General features: G+C 50.9%; 1 protein-coding gene across 25 annotated transcripts in view; it reads left to right on the plus strand.

The window, feature by feature from the left end:
- The first annotated feature begins 745 nt into the window (after positions 1-745).
- The window catches only part of PPP1R12B (protein phosphatase 1 regulatory subunit 12B), a 171,140-nt gene continuing 151,677 nt past the window's right edge, over positions 746-20,208 (plus strand). For 10 of the 25 annotated variants that reach the window (XM_025285256.3, XM_044942596.2, XM_044942597.2 and 7 more), the window contains exon 1: positions 747-1,145. In XM_025285256.3, coding sequence (XP_025141041.3) covers positions 861-1,145 — 285 coding nt within the window. In that variant the 5' untranslated portion in view covers positions 747-860. Of the gene's footprint in view, positions 1,146-2,499; positions 3,473-20,208 lie in introns of those variants that run through there. The other 15 variants (XM_025285258.3, XM_025285257.3, XM_044942602.2 and 12 more) reach the window with 5 other exon arrangements.

Here is a 20,208-nt window from a genome sequence, read left to right on the forward strand (position 1 = left end):
AAATAAGACTATCATGTTTGTTTATCGATAGTAAACAATTGTGTAAGTTTACTTTCAGAGTTTGAGCACGCTCCAGGAGTTGGTGATGGACAGGGAGGCCTGGCCTGCCGCAGTCCATGGGGTCGCAAAGAGTTGGACACGACTGAGCAACTGAACTGAACTTTCAGAGAGCCTCTGTTGGGGGAAGATGTTTCAGGGGAAAACTTAAACGACTTAAATTTTGAAAAACTTCTCAAGTCATACACAGATTGTTGATTCCCACTATAAACTGCGAGGATCCTTTCCAGGGTCTTTTCAGGGCTCCTTGTTAACGCGTTCTAAGTTACAACGTTAATAAAACTCTGGATTTACCACCAGGGCAGGGTTTCGAGAATTTCGAGTACTTTCAGTCCAGTTTTTCTCAATAGAAACCAAGAATAATTACTGACTCTTTTTCCACTTCAAAAGACTGACGTTATAATTAGGAAGCCGAGATTAGCTGGAAGTCAGAACAAGAATAAACTACGGCCTCCAACAAGCGCACGGAGGTGACTCGGGCCGCGGACAGCTCCCGCCTTCAGGGCAGAGGTGACCCCGTGCGTCCGCTGCCAGACCGGGAGCCTCCCGACCCCGCCTCTTTCCGGATGCATCCAGGGAATTGAAGTTCCGGTCGGTCCCGGGGGCGCCTGGGGTGGTGGGGCGCGCGAGGCGCTCCCACCACAAGTCCCGTGATGCCTCGGGGCGTCGCCGCGCCTGCGTGCTGAGGCCGCGGGGCGTGCGGGCGGCGGAGCAGTAAAGATGGCTGCGCGCCGGACTCCGCCCTCAGCTCCCGGCTGAGGCGCTCGCTGCGGCAGCGGCGGCGGCCCGGGGCAGCGGCGGCAATGGCCGAGCTGGAGCACCTGGGCGGGAAGCGGGCCGAGTCGGCGCGGGCGCGGCGGGCCGAGCAGCTGCGGCGCTGGCGGGGCTCGCCGACTGAGCAGGAGCCCGCTGACCGGCCGGGCGCGGGGCCACAGGCTCGGCGCGGGGGCCCGCGGGTCCGCTTCGAGGACGGCGCTGTGTTCCTGGCCGCCTGCTCCAGCGGGGACACCGACGAAGTGAGGCGGCTCCTGGCCCGGGGCGCCGACGTGGACACGGCCAACGTAGACGGCCTGACCGCCCTGCACCAGGTGAGCGCGCGGGGCGGGTGGCCGAGCCGGGGTCCGCGCCGCCCGGCGGCGTCCAGCGCCCCCGCCCGGTGCGCGCGGTGTCCCCCGGTGCGCGCCCGCGCCGCCGGCCCGGTGCCCTCGCGGAGGCCGGCTGTCCGTGCTCCCGAGAGCGGGGCTGGTCCGCGCCGCGTCCTCGGGTTTGCGAAGGTCCGGGGGCGGCTTCGGGACCCCGGGCCCAGCTCGTGGCAGCGCGACCTCAGGCTCTCCCCGCCGCGTCAGGCGCGCAGGCGGAGAGGCCACCTGCCGGGTCCCCTGGCTCGATGCTTGGGGGGAGCCTGTCTTCTCCCGCCCCGACAGCCTTGCGGGAATGACGTGCCCAGGCCGGGCCACAGCCCGTGGACCACCTGGTGTGCTCGGTACCAGCGCCTTCGCTGCGCCCATCTTATGCCCCCGTGTTCCGTGTCACTGTCCGGATTAACTCCACCCTCCCTCTCCACGTGCAACTTCATCAGTTATTTAAGGGGGCCGGGAGCTGGACACCCACTCTTAATCCTTCTTGATTTCCTTCTGCTGCTGTCTGTGCAAGTGGGTGCGTTGGCATGAGAATGCACTTCTAAATAATAACACAAGCCTGCGTCATGCCACTTCTCTGAACACGCTAGCCAGGAGCTTAGCATGGGTCCTCGCTGTGTTTCCAGCCCTTTCTTTCAGAGCAAAGGACCTTCTCTTTACCCTGCTTGTGTCCGTGTTTTTACCCTCAGAACGGTGCCCCACCTCAGAGAGCAACCAGTTCAGTTCAGTCGCTCAGTCCTGTCTGACTCTTTGCTACCCCATGGACTGCAGCACACCAGGCCTCCCTGTCCATCATCAACTCCTGGAGTTTACTTAAACTCATGTCCATCAGTTGGTGATGCCATCCAACCATTTTATCCTCTGTTGACTCCTACTCCTCCCGCCTTCAATCTTTCCCAGCATCAGGGTCTTTTCAAATCAGTCAGTTCTTCGCATCAAGTGGCCAAAGTATTGGAGTTTCAGCTTCAGCATCAATCCTTCCAGTGAATGTATTCAGGACTGATTTCCTTTAGGATGGACTGGTTGGATCTCCTTGCAGTCCAAGGGACTCTTAAGAGTCTTCTCCAACACCACAGTTTAAAAAACATCAATTCTTTGGCGCTCAGCTTTCTTTATATTCCAGCTCTCACATCCATACATGACTACTGAAAAAGCCATAGCTTTGACTGGATGGACCTTGGTTGACAATGTCTCTGCTTTCTAATATGCCGTCTAGGTTGATCATAGCTCTTCTTCCAAGGAGCAAGTGTCTTTTAATTTCATGGCTGCAGTCACCATCTGTGATTTTGGAGCCCAAAAAACATTTGTGTAATTCTTTGCTGTTTAAAAATTATTTTATGTCTCACTGCATGTGAATCTCAGCAGTGATCCTTTGAGGTAGGTGTTTGTTAGTGATATAATAACCGTTTTATAGGTGATGAATCTGAAGCTCAGAAAATTGTTGCTTGTATGGGATTAGAAGAGAGAAATTGCCATTAGGCATGGATTTTTCATATTTAAACTCCAGAGCCTCATATTTCATCTAGTAAGGAGCTGAATATGTATAAGATGGACGCTAAGAGGGCCACGTGCATTTTAAATTTCTGAGCTCTTTGAGAGGGTGCGTTTTTACTTTTCAGATGTATTTGGGAGGTCTAGGTTCTGAAAAAACCACTTGAAGGGATCCTAGAGGATAGAGAAATAGCCATTTCTAGCGCAAGTGTTCTTCATTGAGGCAGTTTTCTGAGTGTAACTCAGTGGCCCTGTTTCTTTTAGCTGCCTCTGCCCGATGCGTCCGCCCGACCACACTCGTTTTAGCAGCACCCCAAGACCAGCACCCGGCGCGAGGCCGCGCCTGGTGGTTCTTCCCACACCAGGAGACCACCTTTCTGACCCCTTTCCCTGAGACTGGGCCTCTTGGAGTCTTTCTTTCCCTGTTAATTACCACCCTAGATTGTGACTTGCAGCTTCTCTCAGCTCCTGTGATCTTCACATTCTGTGATCTCCTAAACTAGGAGAGGGAGCAGATGGCAGCCATGGCGTTTTCTCTGAAACACCTGCAAGCGCTTTGTGGTATTGCTCCTACTTGCAGAGCTCGTGGCGAGTTGAGTTGACCAGGTGTAGTCAGTACTTGACGAATTTCAGCCACTGGCTAAGCTGCTGGAAGATTTGAGGGGAAACAACAGACCATCTCTTTGTTTTGAATCAAGACGGGGCCTTTATTGGCTCAGGAACTCTTCCTAGTCCGTTTCCACAGAGTTACAGTGTGTTTCTCCAAAGCCTGAAGAACTCTTAAGGTACCTAAAAGGGTGCTTTTGAAACGTGGGGCGGGAGCTGCCAGCGGCTGCACGGCCATCAGGTGTCTGCCTGTCCTTCTGTGAAGCGGAGAGTGGTACGCGCACCTGAATTACTTCGCTAAAATAGCCACTGGCCTGCAAGTGTGGTGTGAATTATCGGGACGATTGCTGCTGGCCACGTTCTGGCCACGGCCTCTGGGCCGGCTGGGAGAAACCCCAGCAGACGTTGCTGGACGATCCCTCTTCCCCCTCAAGGTTACAGTAGGCGTTTTGTGTTTCAGGGCGCGGTGCCTTGACCCTGCTTTTGACTTAGACCGTTCTTTTTTGGCAGCCTTTGCTTCTGCCAGGAGGTGCTTGAATCAAAGATAAGTTCCAGGGCGCCTGCTAATAATGCTTGAAATAGATCCGGATAAGAAGTATCTTGAAGGTTAGCCCTGCTCTGGTGAAAGCCTTGGAAACTGATGCATACCAACTAGACATGGGCAAATAAATTAAGATTTGGTGTGCATGCAGGGTCGTCCATGAAAAGGGTGTTAACTGAGTTACGTAACCCTCGGAAGAGCATGCCTGCTCACAGGGCAATTCCCGTTTCGTTTGTGTGTCTGTATTGTTGGGCTTGAAGTGTGGGCTTGTAATTCAGTGTGGGCTGGTACTTTAAACATTTTCTTTTTACGTGTTTATGTGGTAAGGTTTTTTATTACCGCCTATCTCATGTCCTTAGTGTTATGCTCTTGGGTCCTCTGGGGCCAGATACAGGCTCGTAGACCTGAGTCAGCCAATTTATTGGGCTGCTGAGAGGCAGCCACTTGCTTTTGGAAGGATTTTCTGGGCTTTGTCAAAACGGGCACCTGCGCTTCCCCCCAGAACGCACGCCGTGGGCGCTGTGTCTGCGGGTGTGGGGACGACGCTGATGCTGGTCCTCGGGGCTCTGCGCTCAAGACCAGCCTCCATCTGGACCATACCGAGGAGGCTAGAGGGACGCTGTGCCTGATGCAAGTTCAGGCGGGTTTCCTGGTGGTCTCAGAGTCCACATTTGCGCCTCAGGGTCACCCCAGACTGGAATTCAACTCCTAGTGGCCTCGGTCATTCTAGAGCTGCCTCAGTCTGCCCTTGTGTCCTGAGGGGAATGAAAAGGATCTGTTTCCCTGGAAGAGACTAGGCGGGGATAGGTGAGGGAAGGAAGAAAGGCTGAGCGGTTTCTGTTCAGTGAGACAGAAGACAAAGGTGAGAAGCCTTCACTTCGGATCCAGATGGTACGTCTGTGTGCTGGTTTGTATGCTAAAGTAAAATGTGTATTCTTTTTTTAAATTGAGGTGTTTAGACACCTCGTGGAAGTCACCTGTGTTTCCATTTTTTAATTTATGGCTGTGCTGGGTCTTCGTTACTGTTCGGGCTTTCTCCAGTTGCGGCGAGCGGGTCCTGCTCTTCATCGAGGTGGCGTCTCCTGTGGGGCCCGGGCTCTAGGGTGCGGGTGCGGGCTCAGTGGTTGGGACCCCGGGCTTGGTTGCCCCGCGGCACGTGGAATCTTCCCCGACCAGGGGTCAAACCCGTGCTCCTGCGTCGGCAGGCGGGTTCTTAGCCCCTGGGCCACCGGGGAAGCTTGTGGTTGACATTTAGCACTATCAGCCTCTGCTTCTAGTCATCACGCCAAGTTAGGGCTTTCCCTCATGATGAGAACTTTTAAGGTGCACTTTTCTTGCAGCTTTCAAACTTGGGTTGCAGTCTTTTTGACCACGATCACTATGCTGTCATTACACCCCCATGACCTATTTTATAACTAGGATAAAAGTTGTCTTCTTTACCTTTTCTCTTTTACTCCAACTTCATTGTTTATTCCTCTTACAGTTCCACGTGTGAAGTGACTTACCCAGTATACTGGTGAATGCTCGCCTTAGGGCCCAGGGTGATCTGGGAATAAGAGAGTCTGCCGGCGTTTTCATCACCGTGGGTCTGGAGCACGCCTGCTGAGTCATTCTGGTCGCTGACCTCTCAGCCTGCTTCGTAGGAGGCCACCTGGCCTTGCCTTCCCAGTCTTGTCTCCAGTCGTGATGCCATCGTGGACTTCAAAGCCAGATTTGAAAATGAAGCTCGTTTTCATGGTGGTTTATTGGGAGGTGGGAGAGCTGGGGGAGGACAGACACAAGTTGTCTAACCACCACCTTTTATGTGCTCCTTAGCCAAATTTTTGTTCCCCTTGCTTGAAGTCCCGTAAAGGAGCTGTCTACTGTGATGTCGGCTTCAGGATCTTCTCTGTATTTCACAGCAGCCAAGCTGTCATTGTGTGTAGACGAAGCACGGTTCTGTTAAAGGTAGAGGGCTGGACAGGCGTTCTGGTAAATTCAAGTCCAGTCCTTGCCCGTTTTGTCTTTTCAGTGTAGGGTGTGCGTGTCTGCGTCTGTGTGTAGGTGTGTGTTAGACTCTGGGTTACGGCGGACGCACGCCGCGGCGCAGCCACACCTGCATCTCGGCCGGGACCCCGCGGCCCCGGCCCTCCGTCATGTTCTGGCGGGAGTCACGGGGCCGAGCGGCGGAGCCTGCGCTGTGGCCTCTGAATCGGGCCGCGTCCGTCGGCGGTGACGTGTGGAGTCCCTTGTGTGGTTGCGCGTGTCCGCAGCGTGCTGGTCTTGTGGAGACGTGTCCCACTGTGCAGACGCACCACAGCTTGTCTGTCCACCAGGTGAAGGACGCTTTGATTATTTACAGTTTTGGTAATAATGAATAAAGCCACCATAAACATTGCTTCTGTCCTTATCAGTACTTGATGTCATTTTAAAAAAGCCATGTTAATAGTTATGCGGTGGTAAGTAACTTTCAACGACAGTCTTAATACTAGTAATAATACTTTGTAATCTTTAATCACAGGGGCAGCAGCGGTAGCTGGTCGAAGTAGTAACAGTTGCTCCCTGCTGCTGCTGCTGCTAAGTCGCTTCAGTCGTGTCTGACTCTGTGCAACCCCACAGAAGGCAGCCCACCAGGCTGCCCCGTCCCTGGGATTCTCCAGGCAAGAACACTGGAGTGGGGTGCCATTTCCTTCTCCAATGCATGAAAGTGAAAAGTGAAAGTGAAGTCGCTCAGTCATGTCTGACTCTTAGCGACCCCATGGACTGCAGCCCACCAGGCTCCTCCGTCCATGGGATTTTCCAGGCAAGAGTGCTGGAGTGGGTGCCATTGCCTTGTCCGACAGTAGCTCCCACTTGGATGGTATTCACTCTGAGCCAGGGCCTGTTCTAAGTTCTTACCTGTTAACTCATGAGTATACAAAGGACTCATGAGGCAGGTACTTTATCATTTTCTGGATCCTACAGAGATGGGGAATGGGACGCACTGCCAGGGTTGCACAGGTAACGAGTGGCGAAGTTGGAATTTATTTACGCTGAGGCAGGTGGAGGGTCAAGTCCCTGTGCTTAGCTTTGTGTCATGAGCCTCTTGCTACACTGTACTGCTCATCGTAAAACTGGGTAGAAAACAGGAGGGAAAGGTAGATACAATTTAAAATCAGGCTCAGTTCAGTTCAGTCACTCAATCGTGTTCGACTCTTGCGACCCTATGAATCACAGCACGCCAGGCCTCCCTGTCCATCACCAGCTCAGAGTTCCGCTTCAGCATCAGTCCTTCCAATGAACACCCAGGACTGGTCTCCCTTAGGATGGACTGGTTGGATCTCCTTGCAGTCCAAGAGACTCTCAAGAGCCTTCTCCAACACCAAGTTCAAAAGCATCAATTCTTCGGTGCCCAGCTTTCCTCACAGTGCAAGTCTCACATCCATACGTGACCACTGGAAAAACCAAAGCCTTGACTAGACAGACCTTTGTTGGCAAATCAGGCTGCTCTGAGAGAAATGCCATCTCAGTGTGTTCCCTTCAGGTTTTTTTCAATTGTTCCTTATATTGAGTTTGTCTGTGTGAAGGCTGTATTTACAAAGCGAGTTAGTGCCACACGCTGTGCTCCCTGATTTCCCTTGGGGATCCTTTTCCCGTGTCGTTCAGTGGCTTGGAAAGCGCAGGCTTTGCCGTTTGAATGCGGTGCCATTGTTAGCGTGCGCTCTTTATATATTTAGCGCACGCACGTGGCGGCGGCACCCACTCCAGTGCTCTTGCCTGGAGAGTCCACGGACGGGGGAGCCTGGTGGGCTGCCGTTGATGGGGTCGCACAGAGTCAGACACGACTGAAGTGACTTAGCAGCAGCAGCAGCACATGTTTAGGCGAGAGCTCTTCTGCCATGATCAACTCGCACCGCTGCTGCATGCCTGGTGGTACCCTGTGAGCCTGTGCTGATCTCTGCAGCAGTCGCCCGTGTCCACGGTGGGTGCCTGAAGCCGCACGTGGCGTCAAGCCCTGCTCGTACTCCAGGTGGGTCAGGGTGCTGATGCCCCGCGGTAGCCGGGCCTCCGGTCCCAGGCTCCGCATCTGCAGTCAGCCCCCTGGGTGCTGTCTAGCACCGCAGTACATGGAGGAAAGTCGGCTCTGCGTAGACCTGCACAGCTCAAGGGTCCGTGGCACTGTCTTTCCTCCCTGATGGGTGGGCAGCCTGGGCCTGCTGGACAGAGGTTTCAGAATGAATGGGGCGGAGCCGGTGGGCCAGGTTGCTCATCCGAACAATTGGTCAATTTAAGACTTGGGAATTGCTCATTTCTGGAATTTCCCGTTTGGTATTTTCTGATGGCAAGTAACTGAAGAAAGTGACACCATGGTTGGAGCGGGGCTGCTTTGTGTGTGTGTTGGTAGGAACGGCTTCTGACCACAAGTGACTCAGTCCGGTTTAGAGATGGATAAGTGAAAAAGCAGTTCCTTTTAGAGTGGTGTGCTCTGTGACTCCTTTGCACCTTCGTGCATTAGAGAAGGAAATGGCAACCCACTCCAGTGTTCTTGCCTGGAGAATCCCAGGGACAGGGAAGCCTGGTGGGCTGCCGTCTATGGGGTCGCACAGAGTCGGACACGACTGAAGCGACTTAGCAGCAGCAGCTCTGTGACTCACTTCTAAGTGGAGGGACGAGGAAGGCAGTTCAGGGAGACAGGTAGCAGGTGGCATGTTGTAGGAAGGGGGTGGCATGTTGGCAGCGGGGACAGGGCGGGGCGGCGTCCAAGAGTGTGCAGTCCTTGGTGGAGAGCTTTGGGTTTGGGCAGGAGAGGTGGCACAGCCGAAGCGTCAGCTCTTCGGAGTAGGAAGCTGCAGCTGGATTTCAGAATGAATGGGGATGGAGAGGAAAGAGCCCGCCGAGAGGGCGGAGAAGAGCGTTGTGCAGCCAGCTCCCGCCTGAGGGAGACGCTGCCTTGTTCAGACAGGAGGAGGGCTCAGTCTGGCACGGGGCTCTGCTGCTCTGAAGACACCCGAGTAGGAGGATCCTGTCTACGTCCGTGTGACTCGGGGCTGGTCATCGCCCCGTCTAGGCTCCAGTTCTTCACGTTTAAAATGAGACTTGGACACAAGCGTCAAGGTGAGCACTGATGAGTGTGGGAAAGGATGGGAGAAAATATAGAAGAGCAGAAGGCACAGTCAGGTGGGAGAGAGGAGGCCGGCGTGCCTCTCAGGGTGGTAGGCTGAGGCGTGCCCCCCGGGGCTGTGCCTGTCCCAATCCTGGAACCCTGCGGATGGCTTCCCTTCCAGGGGAAAGGGGCTTTGCAAGGTGATTACGCTTAGGGTCTTCGATGGGAGGATGAGCCTGGGGCTGTCTAGGTGAGCCCAGTGTCATCTTCAGGGTCTTTATAAAGGGGAGGTGGGAGAACAGTCAGTCGTAGGAGATGGTGGTGGCAGAAACCAGAGACAGGAGCGTCTTGGAGGCTCTCCAACCCAGGCCGGCAGGCTCTTGCCACCGAAAAGGCCACGGAATGGAGTGCTCTGAAGAGCCTCCCCCAAGCGTGTCCTGCCAAACCTGGGTGTCGGCCAGTGGGACCGACTTTAGGCTTCTGTCCTCCAGATGTGTAGATGAATACGTGCACTTTTAAGCCACTGAGTTTTGATCCTTTGTTACAGCAGCAAGAGGAGAGCCACGAAAGCCCAGTGATACTGAGGAGTTTCAGGAATGAATGGTCGATAACGTGAAAGGAAATTGAGGACCAGGCCTGGGGAAAAAACTTAGATTTGGTCATTTATAATTTTTGAGAGAGCAGTTTCAGTGGGAAGATGTTTTGAGGACTTTTTATGGAGATTGTATCATGTTTTCACTATTAAGGATAACTTCGTTTTCCTGTTGACTTTTGGAAGGGGAAAATTCGGGCCCAAGATATCTGAGAAGACTCCCAAAATGTTGGTTTCTGCTTAGTTCCAGAGGCTTTGTTACTCATGAGTGAGGGGTATTTTAGGGCGCTAAGCCCGGCACTAGAGGCAGAAGATTGCGCTCCTGTTACTGAAGGGCGAGCTAGCTGCTTGAGCTTATTTCCCTTCCCCGCCTGCTCTGGCCCCTGTGACGCTCATCAGCACCGCCCCCGGAGGGCAGCCTGGGGGCCGTGGAGGGGCGCCCCCGGAGGGCAGCCTGGGGGCCGTGGAGGGGAGCCCCCGGAGGGCAGCCTGGGGGCCGTGGAGGGGAGCCCCCGGAGGGCAGCCTGGGGGCCGTGGAGGGGAGCCCCCGGAGGGCAGCCTGGGGGCCGTGGAGGGGAGCCCCCGGAGGGCAGCCTGGGGGCCGTGGAGGGGAGCCCCCGGAGGGCAGCCTGGGGGCCGTGGAGGGGAGCCCCCGGAGGGCAGCCTGGGGGCCGTGGAGGGGAGCCCCCGGAGGGCAGCCTGGGGGCCGTGGAGGGGAGCCCCCGGAGGGCAGCCTGGGGGCCGTGGAGGGGAGCCCCCGGAGGGCAGCCTGGGGGCCGTGGTGGGGAGATTAGTCCCATCCGTCCTTTACTCTTTCACATTCATTTATCGAATGAATTACTGTGCCCGACTCTGTGCGTCTTATTATTTAGCAATTGATACATTTTAGAATCTAAATAGAATTTGGAGAAGGCTAGTGAAGGCAATGGCACCCCACTCCAGGACTCTTGCCTGGAAAATGCCATGCACAGAGGAGCCTGGTGGGCTGCAGTCCATGGGGTCAAGAAGAGTCGGACACGACTGAGTGACTTCACTTTCACTTTTCACTTTCACACATTGGAGAAGGAAATGGCAACCCACTCCAGTGTTCTTGCCTGGAGAATCCCAGGGACAGGGAAGCCTGGTGGGCTGCCGTCTATGGGGTCGCACAGAGTCGGACAGGACTGAAGCAGCTTAGCAGCAGCAGCTGGTTCCTATTATCATTCATGATGGGAAATTGGCTACAAACCGTTTTACTGTTCTAGCCTTCTGGCTCTCTCGGGTTGGTGGGCGAGGGTCACATTCTTTGGTATTTGGGACTGTTTCATGTAGTCCTGTTTTCTTAAAGATGATGGAAGAGGGAAGTTAATTGTTAATTAATCTGTAGTGTCTCAAATAGTAATAATAAACCAGAAGAAAGATCTTAAAAAATTTTTTTTAATTAAAAAAAATTTTTTTTGGCTACTCATTGTGCCATGCAGGATGCCAAATGTTAGTTCCTCTCGATTAGGGCTCTAACCCCAGCCTCCTGGAGTGGGAGCAGGTAGTCTTAAACTCTGGGCCACCAGGGAAGTCCCAGATCCAGATGCAAAATCCTGACCCAGAACTTAGGGCAAGGAATTGAATTGAAACTTCATTTGGGTTACTAGTTGAAGCTTGCTCAAATTGGTGACTTTATTTTTTTGCTTTAAATTTATTTATTCTTCTGCCTTTGAAGTATAATTTAAGATATTTTTCTTAAATTTTAGACTGTAATCGATTTGAGTAAGTTTGGGAGACTTGACGTTTAATCAGGCACGTAGAATTTGTGTTTGTTTCATAAGACAGGTTGGTTGGAAGACTGAAGCCTTAGCTTTCGGTGTAGAGAACTGATCCGCGTGTAGTTTCTGATGCGGTGTTGTGTGCATGTGCTTATCGGGGTTACATAAGGATGCAGAGAAGGCTTGTTCCTACCATCCTGACAGACCATGGCACTGGGGCTGTTTGGGGACCTGTTCTGCAGCCACGCTTTGAGTGTCCACAGCGTATCCCGCAAAACCTGGCTTCCACTTATGAAATTTAGATCTAGTGACCCACCTTCTTTTTCTTTTTAAACTTTTAAATTATGAAATATTTCAGCATATAAACAGTAGGGTAATGAATCCTCGGAAGTTGGCAGCTCGTAGCCAGTCTTGTTTGATTTTCACACCTTTCTTTCCTCGTCCCCAATACTCTGGGTTATTTTACAGCCAGTCCTAATTATCACATACTTTATTTGTAAATATTTCAACATATATTTCTAAGGGATAGGAATTTAAGTGAAAACAATTACAAATTATTTAGCACACCTAAAAATTGAACATTTACTCCCTAAAACCATAAGGTATCAGGTAGTGTTTACATTTCCCTGGTGGTTCATGGGTTTTTTTTGTTTTTCAACAATTGATTTATTCAGGTAAGATCTGCATTTTGGTTCTTGTGTATCTTAAGACTCTCTTAATCCATAGTTTCCTGCTCATTTTTTTTCTCTGCATTTTATTTGTTTAAAAACTGAATTGTTTGTACTATAGAATTGCCCACAATCTTTATTCTGTTGACTGCATGCTTATAATGCTAACATGGTCTCCTGTATTTTCCATAAACTGATTGTCAGATCCATAGATTTGATCTGATTTAGATTTGAATTTTAGGCAAGAGTATTTCATAGGTGATGGTGTATACTTCTGTCAGGAGGCACATGATATCAAGTTATCTGTTTGTGGTTTAGTGGCCGGTGGTGGCCTAAACAGAATCTTGAAGTTTCAAGCCTGTCTTAACTAGACCTGAATTCTATTAATCAGTAATTAATGCTTTCTTCTAATTATCATCACATATCCCTTTGTTGACCTTCTCCTTGGGAAACCTGAGACCGGTTCAAAGCATGTAGATTGTGAACCTTGTCTCTTGCAGGGCTTGACACGTCGCTGGCAAACTTAGATCACTGCCCTGGTGTGTAAAAGTTTGTCAGTGACACTGACTGTAAGGATCGAAACTTCATCACCTTTCCAGATCTGTTTCCTTAACTCTTAGCTGAAGTTCCCCCTATTTTGACATACTGTTCAGAGTTTCAGTTCAGTAATATGGTTTCTTGCCCCTGAAGATTGCACCATCCCTGAGCTTCAGGGACAGGCTCCAGAGAAAACTTGAAACACAGAGTAGGTCGGCTGCACGGGGAGAGGAGAGCCGCTCCTCCAGGCGCGGCCGCGCCAGGGAGGAGAAAGCAGGGGCGCGTGTCCGGGCCGTGCGTCTGCGGCAGGTGGGGCGCTCGTCCTTGCTCGCGTGGAGACTGGGTTTGTGGGGGCCCTTTGGGGCCAAGAGAGGCCCACCCTTCTGTTGCATGGGCCTCCACAGTAGGCGGTGTTATGCGCCGTATTTATTTTGAACTTTGTTTTTTTATGAACACAGTTTTATGAACTGAGTTTTATTTATATGGGACATTTCATGGGAAGCAGGTTTATTTTCTTTGTTTCTCTGCAGTGTTTTTGCCAGGTATCTGTTTTTAGTGATTTTTATTCTTTCATTCACTCATTTTGAAAGTTGGCTGGGCTAGCCGTGAGACAGGGCCTGAAGCTCCACACGTGCTGTCTGGCTCTTAGGACTCAGCTTCACTGTTTTGTGCTCATGCCTCTTGTTGCCTTTCTTCCGAGTGTTTAAACTGCCCCCTTTGAAGGTAAACATCGTGAAAAATGAGGTCAGAAGGATGACTCACCTCCTGTCAGTGTCTGGGATACAGGCTGACAGAGTCCGGCCCCATCCGCTGAGAGCCTTCCTACCTGCTGGGAGCTCAGGGACCCAAGGGAGGCGGCCCGTCCACTTGTGCCCCACCTGGCGTGCGGGGCTGGCGTCGGAGGGTCTTCCTGCTGGGACTCGCGGTGCTCAGAGGATGTTCACCACTGGCACAGTGGCCAGGTACAAGGAGACGCTGTGCGCCTGCTCGACTGTCTCTACTGATGCCTGTTAACGTCAGGATCGCCACGGCTCGAGGGTTTCTGTTGTTCAGTCCTATCTCTTTGTGACCCCATGGACTGCAGCAATCCAGGCTTCCGTATCCTTCAGTATCTCCCGGAGTTTGCTCAAACTCATGTCCATTGAGTCGATGATGCCATCCAACCATCTCATCTTCTGCCATCCCCTTCTCCTCCTGCCTTTAGTCTTTTCTAGCATCAGGGTCTTTTTTCCAAGATCGGCTCTTTGTATCAGGTGGCCAATGTACTGGAGCTTCAACTTCTGCATCAGTTCTTCCAATGAATATAGAGACCTTTGTTGACAAAATAATGTCTCTGCTTTTCAATATGCTGTCTAGGTTTGTCATAGGTTTTCTTTTAAGGAGCAAGCATCTTTTATTTCATGGCTTCATTTTCTCCAGTGGTTTTGGAGCCCAAGAGAATAAAACATGTCACTGTTTCCACTTTTCCCCCATCTATTTGCCATGAAGTGATGGGATCAGATGCCATGATCTTCATTTTTTGAATGTTGAGTTTTAAGCCAACTTTTTCACTTTCCCCTTTCACTCTCATCAAGAGGCTCTTTAGTTCCTCTTCACTTTCTGCCATTAGGGTGTTGTTATTTGCATATCTGAGGTTATTGATATTTCTCCCAACAATCTTGGTTCTAGCTTGTGATTCATCCAGCCAGGCATTTCAAATGGTATACTCTGCATAGAAGTTAAATAAGCAGGGTGACAATATACAGCCTTGATGTACTCCTTTCCCAATTTGGGACAGGTCTATTGTTCCATGTCCGGTTCAACCTGTTGCTTCTTGACCTGCATACAGATTTCTCAGGAGGCAGATAAGGTGGTCTGGCATTCCCATCTCTTTAAGAATTTTCAAGTTTGTTGTAACCCACACAGTCAAAGACTGTAGTCAATGAAGCAGATGTTTTTTTTTCTGGAATTCCCTTGCTTTTTCTGTGATCCAACAGATATTGGTAATTTGATCTCTGGTTCCTCTGCCTTTTCTAAATCCAGCTCGTACATCTGGAAGTTATCGGTTCACATACTGCTGAAGCGTATCTTGAAGGATTTTGAGCATAATCTTGCTAGCAAGGGTTTTCAGTGGGAAATAACTCTGAAGTGTAAGTCAGTGTCTTCATTATTGTGAAGAAAGCTATTACTGTATCTTCCTTTACTTTTTTTTTTAATATCTAGAGAAGAGAAATTTCCTGTTCTGTCTCCATAATGCACTTCTGAGGTATGAATCTTTAAAAATTTAAATGATCCTTTATTAAGTTTTTTTGGCCACATATTTATTGTTTCTTAGACGCCAGGTCCTGTGGCAGCTGCCGGGGCACACAGGTGGTGTAGGCCCTGCCCTCAGGGACCGGGTAGCTCAGTTTCAGAGACGCCCATCTGGCTTGGATTGCTTCTGTCTAGGGTTGCCTCCATTTTCTGTTACCCTGTTCATAGTAGAAGTGGGGAGAGTGTTGATTATCTACAATTTGCCTTTGTATACTTTTAGATAATCAGCCTTCAGTTCTTACTGTGGACCCTCCCCACCCAGGCGTTGTATGATCTCATCCCGTTAGCCCTCTGAGCTTGGCCCCTTTGGAGCACAAACGTTTAAAATTTTGATGATGTCCAGCTTATTTTTTTTCTTCTGTTGCGTGTGCTTTTAATATCACATCTAAGAAATGACTGAGTAATGCATAGTCATGAAGACTCACGTCTGTGTTTTCTTGTGTGGGTTTCATAGTTTCAGTCCTTGCGTGTTGGCCTTTGATCCATTCTGTGTTTCCACGTGGTGTGAGGAAGAGGTCCAGCTTGATTCTTCTGCGAATATCCAGGTGCCGCAGCACCACTTGTTGCAAAAACTCTAAAGGGGAAATCTTCCTTTTCTGGTCTGCATTTTTGACCAGCAGCTCAGAGAGTGCTGAATAGTAATTGTGATGGAAGGCATCTTTGTCTGTTTTCTTTCCTTAAAGAGACATCTCTTATGTCTCCATTAAATGTGATGTTTGCTCTTTTTTTAATAGGTTCTTTTGATGAAGCGATTTCTCTCTAATTTGTTAAGGTTTTTAAAAACTTTTTTTATTGGGAAATTTAATACACATTCAGAAAAGTACATAAGAAACAAAACTATATAATTAATGGATTTTTATAAAGCAGAGGCCTGAGTTACCATGACCTTGGTCAACAAATAAAAGATTATTTGCTACTGTTCTCAGATCAGGAAAGAGGAGTAAGGTTTTGATACCTTTGATGTTAGAACCATTAGTTAGTAAGCCCAGGACGTTTAAACGGTGGCTGGGGTGGCGCCGCACACAGTGCTCCCTGACAGTGGCCGTGCCCCCGAGAAGCGCCCGTTGCCAGCTGTGGTTTGGCTGAGCTGCTGCGGCTGCCTCGCGTTTTCACTTCCAGGATGCACCTGCCCTCCCGTGGTCTGCCCTTGGGTGGGTCACAGGCACCAGGCCTTCATACGTCCCGTTTCCTGTGTTTCCTCGCTCCGTAAACGGCACCTCCCTCTGCCCAGCCGTCCTGTAGACCTGGGTGACGTCTGCGACGCCTTGTTTTTCTGGATTCATTTGTTCTGCAGTGTTCATCCAGTACGTCCTGTGCGTTAGGTGCTTCCTAGGCCTGAGGGCGTGTAAGGACCAAAACCAGCGTGGTCCTCTCGTGAGCTTCCGGCCCCCAGATCCCGCGGATTCGTCTCCCGAGCGCCTCTCTAGCCGGTCTGCTTCCGTTCGGTCTCCTGTTCGTTCCGTTGGTCCCAGCCTTTATCTCTCACCTGGGTCACAGAAGGAGTATGCTGATGGTTCCCATCTCTCCTCCGGTTTCCTGTTTCCTGCTCTTTGAGCCAAGAGTTGTGCGTCCCGCGCTCCCTGAGGCTCTTCGGTGGGTCCAGGCTCCTCGCCTCCCCGGCCTTGGGTTCAGCACCTTCAGCTGCGTGGCTCGTCTCTCACTCCCTCATCGCATTATTTCTCGCCTCCGCTTCCCCAGCCTCGCTGTGTCCGTCCTTGGCCTGCCCACCTTTCGGGTCTCAGGGCCCCTCAGCCCCCTCCTCCCCGCGGTGGCTCACCTGTGCATGCTTCTGTGCTCCCCCTGGTATCGTACAGCTTACCAGTCCTGGGGCACTTGTCATATCGTCTTATAGCTTCTTATTTAACTGGCTGTTTTCCCTTCACCAGACTTTCAGGTCTGAGGGTCCGGGAACCATGCCTGACTTATTCACCATTATGTTAACTGCGTCCACCATACCATCTATTAAACTGTAGACATTAGGACTAGCTGTTCACTCTGTGAGTGAATTCATGAGAAGAAGGGGGTGCTGGCAAGGGAGAAGCAGTGTTCCAGAGAATAATTTAATGAGAATAATCAGAATTGGAATTTGAGTTCCTATTTATAACTTTCTTTGCTGCAAAGTATATGATTTTCTTTCTTAGTAATTGGTTCTTATTTTAGATTTTTTTATTGGGTAAACTTTGCCTGGTTAGGTCTTAGAGGGAATTAGGAATTGGGTATCATGTTCTTATGTCTTTTAAAGACAAACAGAACAAGGAGAGCATAAACCAGGATTTAGGTGCTAAAAATGCAGAATTTAGAGCCTTGACCTTTAAGCGGTGTGTCAACGTGAGGAGTACCACTGTTGGGAGTGAGTGTCTCTGATACAGAAAGCTTTTGCGAAGTTCAGACAGATTGCTGTGTTCGAAGTACCACAGCTTTTGTATAAACTTGAAGCAAATTCTAAATGGAGTGAATTGGTAGAAATATGAGAATTGTAGTAATGATAAATGTTTTTTAGTACGATTTGGAAATCGATGTGTAAATGCAGTCTTGTACCTAAAAAGACTTACATCCTTTTAGAAATCATTGGTGAATTAAATAAAATTAGTCTTTATTTTAATTTGATATGAAATTGCCCTGGAAGTTGTTATTTGTAATAAAGTAATATGAAAAGGATCGTTAAAGTTTTCTCAATATAATGTAAATGTTGAATAACAGGATAGGGGAGCGAACCAGAATCCGTGACGGACGGCACGTCTGTTCTCTGAATGCTGGGCGCTCTCCTGTGCCCGCACATGCTGCAGGGCCCGCAAAGAGAAGAGAAGAAGAATCAGCCTCCTCCCCCAAGGGCACGACATCTTTGGGTGGGATGAGATGTTACTGTGGGAGCAAATAATTACTGGCTATGTAAGGCGGGTGACTGTGGAATGGACAGTGTGGGTGTTCTGAGGAGGTCGAGGTTGCTCTAGTTGGAAAAGGCACTGTTGGGGCAGGTTGTTGGGCATCTCTCAACTGCTTATTGAGTAAAGAGATTGACTGTTTTGGCACAGAAGAGTAACCTGAGAAGGAGAGTGTTTTAAATGATTAATGTGATGAAGACTGTTTTGGATGGACTGAGTTAGAACTGGACATGGAACAACAGACTGGTTCCAAATAGAAAAAGGAGTACGTCAAGGCTGTATATTGTCACCCTGCTTGTTTAACTTATATGCAGAGTACATCATGAGAAACGCTGCTCTGGAGGAAGCACAAGCTAGAATCAAGATTGCCGGGAGAAATATCAATAACCTCAGATATGCAGATGACACCACCCTTACGGCAGAAAGTGAAGAAAAACTAAAGAGCCTCCTGATGAAAGTGAAAGAAGAGAGTGAAAAAGTTGCCTTAAAGCTCAGTATTCAGAAAACTAAGATCATGGCATCTGGTCCCATCACTTCATGGGAAATAGATGGGGAAGCAGTGTCAGACTTTATTTTTTTGGGCTCCAAAATCACTGCAGATGGTGACTGCAGCCATGAAATTAAAAGATGCTTGCTCCTTGGAAGGAAAGTTATGACCAACCTAGATAGCATATCAAAAAGCAGAGACATTACATTGCCAACAAAGGTCAGTCTAGTCAAAGCTATGGTTTTTCCAGTGGTCATGTATGGATATGAGAGTTGGACTGTAAAGAAGCTGAGCGCCGAAGAATTGATGCTTTTGAACTGTGGTGTTGGAGAAGACTCTTGAGAGTCCCTTGGACTGCAAGGAGATCCAACCAGTCCATTCTGAAGGAGATCAGCCCTGGGTGTTCATTGGAAGGACCGATGTTGAAGCTGAAATTCCAGTCCTTTGGCCGGCCACCTGATGCAAAGAGCTGACTCATTTGAAAAGACCCTGATGCTGGGAAAGATTGAGGACAGGAGGAGAAGGGGATGACAGAGGGTGAGATGGTTGGATGGCATCACCGACTCAATGGACATGAGTTTGAGCAAGCTCCAGGAGTTGGTGATGGACAGGGAGGCCTGGCGTGCTGCGGTCTATGGGATTGGAAAGAGTCGGCCGTGACTGAGCGACTGAACTGAACTGACCAACTGGCTGAGGCCAAAGAAACAGAAGTTAAGATGCTCAGTGGCTTGTGGAGTGGCTTCCATGGCCCCATGATGGGGGAACACAGGATGGTGAGACTTACCAGACAGAGAAAGCAGCAGAGGCCAGAGGCAAAGGCAGCCTTAACATTTGGACAGTGCGCTGAGATCCAGCAGATCCTTGTTCAGCGCCGCTGGGTGCCAGATGCTGGCAGCACAGTGGTGAGGAAGCCCCGTCCACTGCTCGGCCGTGAGCAGACACAGGTCGCACAAGGAGGCTGGTGAGGGACGGAGCAGGGCCCTGTTCAGGCGTGTGCGGCTCAAGGTGAGGCTGGGAGATGCCACATCACTGTTGTGCGCTCAGCAGTCAGAGTTTGGAGAAGGGCTGAGGTCTGAGGCATATTGGAGTCAGGGTCAACAGGCCCGGGGCCGTGACCAGTTGGTGGCGTCCTCCCCTCAGTGGCCCCAGCTCCCTTCGTGTGGCGCTGGCACTGCCCCCTCCCAGCCCCACTCTCCTGAGCTGCTCAGCAGAGCAGGAGAGACCTGGCATTTCTGCTTGGCTGCGCTGCAGACACACCGAGGTTCGTAGTGAAGCAGCAGCAGGTGTTTAGGGCGGGACGCGGGCCAGGCCGTGTGGTGTCAGCCCTGGTCCCGCCACGCAGGAGCTCAGGCCGGCCACTTTCTGTGCTGTCTGACCACAGGTGCGGGGAGGGTGATGGCAGTCTCCGACTCAGGCTGCTCTGAGCACTGGTTCAGCGAGTGTGCCGAGCACACTGTCGGGCATGGCGTGCGTGTCCTGGCTGGGGACGTGGGTTGTGCGATGCCTCGTCTGGGTCCTCGTTACTGCCTGCCAGCATCGTTGTCATCCCTGGCGACCACGCCTCAGGGACCACCCCCATCTTCACTCTTTTCTGGGAAGGATGGTGACCTAGTCATCACTTACTTAAAGAAAGGAAAGGCACATCCGGGGCTCCTGCTGTACACCTGCAAACGCTCCGTTGCCTTGTCTCCTTGCCACCTCCTCTCAGAGGCTGACTGTGCCCTCCCCTGCTCCTGCCCCCGCCCTGTGCCTGTCTCTGCCTTCCTGCCCCTCTCGCTGCCTATCGCCTTCTCTCCTTTCAGACACTGCGGGCGTCTCCGTTCTCACAGATGAAGCGGCCTCCAGAGGCCCAGTCCCTTAGTCTTGATGCTTTTTCAGACTTTGCTTCCTTTGTCCTCAGATTCTCTGTTCTGCTCCAACTCCTGCGTTCTGCTGAAACTGCTTTCCTGAAGGTCGCCGCTTTTCCAGACTCCTAAGTGGCTGGCCTTGCCCTCCTCCTTGGTGTCTCCCTTTTGGACCATTTCATAATGTGTCATGCACTTGGCTCCTTTTATTACCGAGAACTCTCTTTGTCCTTCGGCTTCATTGCTTGTCCCCCGCTGTTCTGTTGTGTCC

The sequence above is a fragment of the Bubalus bubalis genome, chromosome 5 (genome assembly GCF_019923935.1).
Source record: "Bubalus bubalis isolate 160015118507 breed Murrah chromosome 5, NDDB_SH_1, whole genome shotgun sequence".
Classification (NCBI taxonomy): Eukaryota; Metazoa; Chordata; class Mammalia; order Artiodactyla; family Bovidae; genus Bubalus; species Bubalus bubalis.